A 10,284-nucleotide genomic window follows, 5' to 3' on the forward strand; every position below is an offset into this window, starting at 1 on the left:
TGAAAAAATACGTAGCCGCAAACCACAAGGACTGGGACGTGAAACTCCCTCTGGTCCTCATGGCCATAAGGGCCACTCCACACACGTCGACTGGCATCTCTCCTTTCGAGATGATGACGGGTCGACAAATGACTCTCCCTCTACACCTGTTGTACCAACCAGGCGATGCTGCCATGGCAACAGCCTACACTACACAACAATACATGAAAGACTTGGAAAAACACCTTAAAAACACTTTTGCTTTCGCACAGAAAAACCTGGAAAAATCAGCTGACGGACGCAAAGCGTACTACGACCAAAAGGCCTCTCACGAGGAACTCCAAGTGGGAGACAGGGTCTGGTACTACACGTTTGCCCCCAAAACTGGGAGAAGAGAGTCCGGGACCGGAACTCTCGCCCGTAAACTGATGCCTAGATGGACTGGACCCCATCTGATAACCGACAAACTGTCTCCAGTTGTCTATCAGATAAAAACCAGTAAAGGCCAAAAAGAGCCAACTGTTAAATGGGTACAACTGTCTTGTTTACATCCTCTCAGACGTCAACAGAGAAGTTGGCACCTGTTCTCCAAACTCGCCAAAACAAAACTTTCCCTGTCTCTGAGAACAGTTTTAATCTGTTCCATAACAATTCTTGCTGTTTTCTGACTTCTAGTAACCTCTTACGTCACAAACCACACCCCTGTCTGGTTAATATGGACCAATCAGGGACGCTCAAATATACCGGAAATAGAGCTCTTTAAAATGCCGGTACTTCCTAGTTCTCTCAGTTCGGCGGCGCGGAGAAGTTCTGAGATGTTCGCAGTTCTGTGAAGTCGTTTGGGAGAACAGAAGTCCAGCCATGATAAGGCTCTTCGAGTTAGATTATAACATCTTCCACCTCTGAGTGGAACTTCTGAAGGACTCCACTCATGTGAAGTCCACTTGCTGAGGTGAGCTGGTGTCGGACGGAATCTCGTCACTACTTCGGACGAGTCGCAGCCATCCTATGGAGACGCTGGACAGGTAGCGTTAACTGGACCTCCATATCTGCTGATTTATCTTCAGAAAGGTAATGAGTCAAGTTTCCTACCAAGCGTACCGAGGAAAAGCTGGGCTCGAATGGAGAGGGTCGGTTCTGGTCAACACTCCCCCTCACACACCATCTTTTACTCCCTTTAAACTTCATTTCCATCTTTAAATTCTTCTTTCAAGTAGAAATCCTTCCAGATAATTTAGAAATGTCTGTGTAAAGTGCTCATCCACCGCCGTGTGGATAATTGATCATAATTGTACAGTTTTCATTGATGTCTGCTGTTCTGCTGAAGAGTGGAAACAATCGCCGCATTGTTTCTCACTACCTGTAAAGCTGTTAATTATGTTGTTATTTTCATATTTTGCCAAATTAATGTAAATGTTTTATGTTAAACTTTGATTCTGTAAAATAAATGACCGCATTCATTTTGATGGGTCAAAGATAAATGACGTCTCACGTTTACATTTCATTAAATTCAATGCACGTTTTATTCAGTCCAGAAAAATGAAGAATCCGTTTTAATTGATGAATATATCTCCGCATCTGTTAATCTACACGTCCTAAAGATGGACGGAAGTGTACAGGGGCTGCAGCTTCTAAGAAGCACTGCCCTTATTGCTTAGATAGAAAAGGGAAAGACAACATAAGGTGAGAGCTATAAAAAAAGATCTCTCACACCATGTCCTTGACAGGGCAGGGTTTAAGGTATCAAAAAAGTCTACCACAGCAAGCAACGTAGAGACACAGTACATATGCAAGGACGACAAGACATTGAGATTTGTCCATGAGCACTTCCAGATAGTTTCCAAAGTCCTGATAAGATGTTACAGCGTCTCAATTGTTTTGGGCAGGCAGACTCTGATTTATTGGTCTTCTCGATGGCGAATCCAAACAGCCAGCTTTATGGACATTGTGTAGGTCCATGCTTTGTTAGCCTTCTCCAAGGTCGAATCCTTCCTGCCGATGCCGAGATGTCACATCCACTGATTTTTTTTTTGTTTTTTAACAATATCAGATTTTTAAAATTTTTTCCAATACAGTAGTCCCTCGTTTATCGTGGGGGATCCGTACCCTGAAGACCCGCGATAAGTGAAAAACCGCCAAGTAGGAATTGTAGTACAAGTGGTAAGAAGTTGTATATTTTAGTATATATATATATATATATATATATATATATATATATAAATAAAGGCATTTTAAACCCTTCTCACACTTTTGCAATATTTTACACAATGTTTCTAAACTCTAAACGCTCTAAAAGAGCACAGAATGTCATGATTTCAGCTCCCTGTCTCCTCTGTTCTTTGCCGCCTGCAAGCGCTCTTGGCCACGCTCACTTTTCAGCTCTGCACGCAGAACAGCTGATCAGCTGCAGCAGGAAGTTTATCTTGCAGTGGCTGCACAAAGCTGCAAGAGGAAGCTTTTTTTGCAGCTCTGGGCTGCACAAGGTGCAGCAGGTGCTAAATAATTTTAAATCATTTATTTTAAATAAAAATTCCATGACGATCGAGCCATCAGTCAGCCAGTTGTGTGTCATGTCCAATCTTATTTGAAAAACCGTGATAGAGCGAGTCTGCGATAAACAAACTGCCAAGTAGCGAGAGACTACTGTACTGTACCTTGTTTAAAGACTGAATCATTTAGCCATTTATAAAGTGAGTTGTTAAAACGTACACATTTCAGAAATGCTGACTAGAAGGGAAGAATAAAAAGTAGAGTAGTACAGCTGGGGTTTCACTGACGATCAGGGGGTTGTAGGTTTAGGTATCAGAGAGGACGTTCTCTCTTCACCTAGTCCGGTCACCATGACAACAGAGGCTGAAATCATCACTGGCTCCAGAGCACTTTGTGAGTTCAGTTTGAGCTCCATCTGTTCATCAGTTCTTTTCTTAATGAGATCTCAGACAGAAACATCAGAGTTTAACATTTAATTAACTTTCTAATCCATCCATCCATCCATCATCTTTACCCGTTTCTTGCTTTTTGGGTTACGGGGGTCACTGATGCCTTTATGTAGAAGTCACTGGGCGAGGGACACTCTGGACAGGTCTCCAGTCCATCACAGGACATGTCATCATGACTATACATATAATTATGCACCGTGCTCTGACATTAAATAAACATCAGGTTGTCAAACAACAGAACATTAAATATCTCATTGTCATCCAAAAGGTCAGTGCATCACATTTAGATAGTAAATGAATAATAATGTTGGTATTTGACGACCACCACACATCATTTATTAAAGGTTACATTTTCATTGAGGTTAATCTTTGAGTTTATTACAGTTTTGATCAGAGAAACGTATGAATGAGTTCACTGCTAGACATCAGCTGCCTGTGGCCCTGCAGGACCAAAGACAATCAATTAACAAATGAATATTAATAATACGACGCAAGTTTACAGACTGCAATCTGAAATAAAACTATCACGCTTGATCTAAACTCAGCAATTAAAAATAAATAAATTCACAACTCACAAAAGAAAACAAAACTTGTTTGAAAAGGAAGAAGCAGGTAAAGAGGATGGATGGATGGATGGATGGATGGATGTGTGGCTGTGTGTGTACATGTTTTTCCCTCAAAAATAAAAGCAGATTTGTCTTTTTGAATTCTTCCCTCTCTTTTCAGAGAACAACAAGGACATTTCTTTTGTTTGTGTTAATCTGTTCATTAGTGTGTGGCTCATTAACAAACACACAGACTCCATTTATATTTGTTATTTTTACTTTCAAGTGTATCCAATCCAGAACCCTGGCAGTGTTACAGTTCTACAGTTTACCTGTTGGGTGAAAAGTCTCAAATCTTTAGGACAAGCTGTAGTTTTTAACAGATGCTTCACAGAACGTTAAACTTTCTGTAACATAACTGCTGCTCTGATCATGAATTATTTCAATACTTACCATAAAGGGAGGGATTTTTTTTACAACATTGTAAGACTGATTATTTTCATTTAATTCTAAAATTTTTTATTTTTAATAAGCATGTCAAACACTTTTTTTTTTTCCTGCTTGCTCTTGACGAAGGCGGATGCTTTTCCCTCCAGCTCCTGCTTCCCTCCTGCTTTGCTCCTCCCACCCCTACCTGCTCCATTCCCGAGGACATCTGTGGACCTGTGTCAGAGCTGAGCCGGCTGATAGAAACTGCACCATCTCTTATCAGGACTATGGAATTTTCTGGCAGTGTCCACGGACAACTCACCGCCTTCATCAGCCTCCTCATGCATATGTATTATAATGTCATCAGTATGTTGCTGTTTCTATACTGAGGTTTTTTTTCCAACTTTCACACTGTGTCCCAGGTACGACACAGTGTGAGATATGATGTTTATACACCTCCCCTCATGTTTCTCTTTTCCTCATCTAAACGTAAAGGGCAGCGCCTCCCAAGGCCGCGGCCTCAGACACCTCCGTCTTCCCATGTCTGTTTGTTTTACTTGGACGGGCTGTACTGAAATGTAATTTTGTTGTGTTTCGGTTGTTGGCTGAAGACAGGATTTAGACAGAACAAACAAACTTAAGGTCCCGAACAGCAGAGGGAAGGTGGCCTCCACTTGAAACCAAGGCAGAGAATGTGTGTTTTGTAACTTAATTTCATTAATTTGCTTGTTGTTGTCTTGTGTTTGCCTTCAGTAGTAGGTTTGAGAGGCCGTACAATGACCATCCTGCCCACATCGAGGTGGCACTCGCTCAGGAAACCCACCCAGCAGGGGCGATTCTAGAATCTGACATTTAGGAACACTTAGCCTCCATTGTTGACTATGGTTCTTGGCTTGAACAACACGGTGGCCATTGGCATTAGAAGCATTTGCAAAGTGTGTGTGTGTGTGTGTGTGTGTGTGTGTGTGTGTGGGGGGGGGGGGTGTAACTGGGGTCTGCGGGTCCTCCCCCAGAAAATTTTGAACAAAGTGGATACCATTTCCTACATTCTGGTGTATTTTAACGGGTTGTTTAACATCTATGTTTCCCTCCATAAGTAAACACTTGATTCAATAACTATTTTAGAGAGCACGGCACAACAAGAAGTAGCGCTAAGCTAGTGGTGCGCAATACAGACGTGCTAGCTAAGATGCTACAGACGTAGCACTCCACTTTACATCACACAAACCTAATAAACACTTTGTACAACATCAGTTTAGTTTTAACTGATCATAACAAGGGCAGCACGGTAGAGCTGCTGCCTCTCAGCGAGCAGGTCCTTGGTTCAAACCCCGGTCCAGGGGCCTTTCTGGGTGGAGTTTGCATGTTCTCTCCGTGCATGCGTGGGTTTTCTCCGGGTACTCCGGTTTCCTCCCACATACCAAAAACATGCATGTTAGGCTGATTGGTAACTCTAAATTGTCCCTAGGTGTGAGTGAGAGAGTGAATGTTTGTTTGTCTCGTTTGTCTCTATGTGGCCCTGTGATGGACTTGCGACCTGTCCAGGGTGTCCCCCGCCCCTCGCACAGTGATTGCTGGACATGGGCACCAGCGACCCCCGTGACCCAAAATGGAACAAGCGGGTAAAGAAAATGGATGGATGGATGGATGGATGATCATAACAAACAAGACTAAACTTATGCAACCAGAAGTTACAACACATATCTACATATAAAACACACAAAACAAAATACAACTGACTTTAAGCATTAACCTTTAAATTAACCATTAAACATACAATGTAATTATGACAGAAAATGGAGGATTTGCCTGCAGTTACCTCCATACAGGTGAACATGTACTTCCTGTTTATAACTGTTGCATTCAGCTGCTCATGAGGTATTATTATTATTATTATTATTATTATTATTATTATTATTATTATATATAACTGAGGTCACTGATTGGTCAGTTGCTGACCAGCCTGCTGGACTGATTGACAAGAGTTGTTGAGGATCTGATTCATGTAAAAAAAATCATAGATTTTACTGGTCCGTTTAAGAGTGTCATCCATCCATCCATCCATCCATCCATCCACCCACCCGCCCACCCATCCATCCATCCATCCATCCATCCATCCCTGCTTCTTCCTTTTCAGGTCACGGGGGTCACTGGTGTCCATATCCAGCAGTCACTGTGCGAGAGGTGGGGGGACACCTGGACAGGTCTCTAGTCCATCACAGGAAGTGTCATCATTTATTCCAAATGTATTCAATATTTTGGTGAATCTAAGGTTTGAGAAATAAGTTTCCTTACAAAATCATAATGATGGTTTCTTAATTTTCAGGGGTGCTGAGTTAAAAGGGGTGCTTGAGCACACTGCCATCCAGACCATGCAGACCCAGGCTGAGTCGAAGGGAGTCATGATGAAACCAGACTGGACGATGGAACATCATACACTGAGTTTTTAAAATGTTGGATATCTGTTGGGTACGCTGATGCTGATATAATAAACTAGTTTCTGCTCTTTTTGTACAGATATTTGCAGACATGTTGTTGGTTAAATCTACACGTGTGGCTTGTTGTGATGTTCTTTATGGAACAAACAACAACAACAAACAAAGTGTGGGTCTCTGCTAGATAGCCACCTGTGAAACCACAGATACGCTGCAGCAAAAACAAAATGACGCTCGGACAAAAATAACGAGAATTGAACGCAGCGTAAGCCACGTTTGTCCTGTTACGCCCTTCAACCCAAAACATTTTGAAGATATGTATCACGAGCACAACATGTCTGTGATCGTCATCACAAGACGGGCTTTAATTCTTCCTGTTTGAGTTGTGAAAAAATAATTCAAAACACATCATCAGACGTGACAAAATATAAGACAGTTGAGCAACTTCTCAGTTTGCATGTTTGCGCTGGGTTTGAGTTTTAAATTTATTCTGAAAGATTGACAGGAACGCTGCTGAAAACTTTTAAATTACTACTAAATAATGCAACGTTTCACAAAAAGAAAAAGCCTTTTCTAAAACTGTGAAGTCTTCAGTCTGCAAATCCCTGGCCTCTGCAGCCGCTGCAGTAATTCCACACACACAGAGGATACTCACAGCTCTGGAGTTCCTGGCCTCTTTGAGGATCTGTCTGGCTGTCTGGACCTCCTCTACGTCCTCAGAACCTTTCAGGACGCAGACCTGCTGCTGCACCCGCACACACAGACGCTCCATCACCTGCAGGCGGCGACACATTTAAATTAAAGAACAAGCTCTTGTTGAAAAGAGAAATCATTGACTCTCTCTCTCTTACACACACACATTCTTGTATTTACTACATAGTGAGGAAAAAAAAAAAAAGACCAGCAGAGTGAGGACCATACACCGTCCCGTCCCATCCCGACACCCCCCCCCCCCCCCCCCACACACACACACCCACCTGTTCAGCTGTGCTGGTGACAAGGCCCTGGTGGAGCCTGAGAGCCTGTTTCTGAGAGAAACGCTGAGTCTGGTTGTTCCTCAGCAGCGCACGCTGGATCTGTCTCACACGCACATGCACGCACGCACACAAACGGAGAGAGAGAGAAAAGAACAAAGAGAAGACAGGTGTTTACAAAGTGCAGCTCAGGAGACAGAAGGCGAGTCCATTTGCATGTTAATAATAAAAGCAGCAGATCTGCTGAGACAGAGGACTGATGAGTGTTCTCGACTCAGCAGGTGGAAACATCGCTGCACCCTCACGTCCTACAAAGATGGAGCCAGACGTTACTGCACTTCACTAACATTTGGACTGATTGTAACTTTCTGTATCTGGACAGGGTTGTCCACAATTCATCATCAAAATCATTTAATAATAGAAGTATTAATTCCATTCAGCACTGATTTTTTCATGTTGCCACCAGCAGCACCATCTCCCGCTGCTCCAGCTGTTGCACATTAGACAAGTGCACGGTGGTCCCCTCACCATCCAACCTGAGCTGCTTCATCAACATCAGCTGATTTAGCATCTTTTTTATCCGATCCAACAAAGTTAAGTCAGGTCCTCTGGACAGTTTCTTTTTGTTGAAATGTTTCGTCTTTCATCCAAAGGACTTCATCAGTCCGAGGAGCCACAACACACTCTGTCAAACTCAGTACCATACACAGCCACAACATCCTGGTACCTCCTCGTGCTGTTTATTACCTTGGTCGCACTCTGTTGTGGCAGAGCACTCCATTGTTTAACCAACCTGTGGCATAAATCAGCCACTGTGGATGTGTCAGTCACTGTGGAAATAAAGAAAGCTGACTGAAGCTAACCCAAGCTGATTCAAGAAGTGGTCAAGAGGGTTGAAGCACTGCAGACAGACAAATCCATCTTCTCTACTCCCAAAGCCTGGAAGTACTTTCTGATAAAGCTCGCTCTGTGGGGACAGGCATTGTCTTTTGGAGGACAGCGACAGAGCGTGGAGACATGATTCCTCAATGGTTCTGAGAATCAGGTACCAATAAGACACTTGAGTGTCAGCACCTGGACTACCAGAAGTTCCAAAATGTGCCTTCAGTACACATTAGAGTTGCATTCAGGCCTAAAACATCTGATCCGACCCGGCCCCAGCCCGCAGTCATCATTTCCAAACCCCACCCAACCGGATGAATTAACAGTAATTACAGGTCCGAACACGAAAAAAACAACATTTTTAATTAGTTATTAACAGTCGGGGACGCGCAGCTGAATAAACGCGGCAGAAGATTCGGAGCTGAGAGGTGTTTGTACTTTCATGGCCATAAAAAACATTTAAACCCCATTTCTACCTGCATTCTACTGAACTACTGAGACACGCAGACCGCTCTGACACACGCGTCTGCTTTGAGATCTCACCTGTTCGGGTCGTCAACCGCGTGAGTCCGCTGAGTGCAGCGGCAGAATGAACGTCCATTTGGGCGATGGATCGCTACCTGGCAGTTCAGTCCCATCTGAAGCTTAACTGAACTTTTTACCTCTTTCAAGGCCGGTCAGCTTGCGGTGAAATGGCTGCGTGCAGCTGGTGGATGTATGGCAGGCCATGTCATCATATAATTGGATCACGGCTGATCCTGACCTAATTAAAAGCCCAAGACTGGCCCAGCCCGCCCATTAATCACATTGTAACGGCCCGGCACTAATCCAAGTTGGTCCGGGCTGGGTTTCGGGTTAGAAATGACAGATCTAGTACACATGTATATGTATACATATACAGTAATCCCTCGCTATTTTTCAATTTGTTTATCGCGGTTTTCAAAGAAGGATTGGGCATGACAAAATTGGCTGATTGATGGATGAGCCATGGGTTGTTTACTTAATATAAATTATTTTAAATGATTTTGCACCATGTGTGCAGCCCATAAGTGAAGGGGAGGCTCCCTCCTGCAGCTGATCAGCTGATCTCCTTTTCTGCCATGCACACATTTCTCCTGCTGCAAGAATGTGAAGAGTTAACCATTTGCTGTCCAGATGCACCGATTGACTTTTGTCTTCCAACTTAAAATTCAACGTATGTCACATGGTAAAAATCATCATAATCACAAAATATAAAAGTTGATCTGTGCATCTGGACAGCAAAGGGTATGTTTAAGTATTTCAGAACTTCTATGTTCAGCTGTTACAGTGTAATTGATCAAGAAATACATTTCTTCTCCGTGCTGCAGAGCTTCATGAAAGGTTAACCCTTTGATGTCCTGCTGCACTTCTCTCCTCTACAATTTGCAATAACTTTCTTTGTTGCATAAACAATCCATGCTGAATGGATTGTTGATTTAAAATTTTACATGATTTAAATTTAAATAGTTTATTTAAGGAGGGAGATTGGGAGTAACAGGTGATGAATGATTGCAGCCTGGCACATGTCATGACAAAGTTTACTGAACTTGAACTTAGATTACTGTGTATATATATATATATATATATATATATATCTATATATACATATATACACATATTTGTGTATAAGAGCGTAAGTCCACGCTCACCTTGGCCAAGGCTTGCTCAGTCTTCTCTGGTGCGCTGCGATATGCCTGAGTGATGTCACAAAGGGGCAGGGGCATGTACTGCAGGGTAAAGTTGCTATTTGTTGGAGAGAGGTAAAGAGCAGGAAACATACAGTTAATACACTGCATTGATAAACAGGAAGAATCTTGATGTTAACTAGAACAAACAAGTAATGCTCAAAGCTTCTATAAACAGATGTGTCCAATTCCCAAACACACACACACACACACAGACACTTCTACACATCGATACGAGTACAAACTTCACAGACACACACATTTGACTGGCGCATACATCAGACACGCCTGATGAAATGCCATGAAATGAAAACACTTCAGAGAGATGGTTATCTGCCTTTTGTAAGGCTGTGTGTGTGTGTGTGTGTGTGTGTGTGTGTGTGTGTGTGTGTGTG

The 10,284-nt window shown here is 42.8% G+C and overlaps 1 protein-coding gene across 1 annotated transcript in view; it reads right to left on the reverse strand.

Moving 5' to 3' along the window:
• carmil3 (capping protein regulator and myosin 1 linker 3) overlaps nucleotides 1-10,284 on the reverse strand; it is a 177,632-nt gene that overhangs the window by 38,578 nt on the left and 128,770 nt on the right. Inside the window, 3 exon segments of the mRNA XM_037682030.1 lie at nucleotides 6,983-7,102; nucleotides 7,305-7,403; nucleotides 9,854-9,947. Of these exon segments, the coding sequence (XP_037537958.1) occupies nucleotides 6,983-7,102; nucleotides 7,305-7,403; nucleotides 9,854-9,947 (313 nt within the window).

This window comes from Nematolebias whitei, chromosome 9 (genome assembly GCF_014905685.2).
Source record: "Nematolebias whitei isolate Nwh7 chromosome 9, NemWhi1, whole genome shotgun sequence".
NCBI lineage: Eukaryota > Metazoa > Chordata > Actinopteri > Cyprinodontiformes > Rivulidae > Nematolebias > Nematolebias whitei.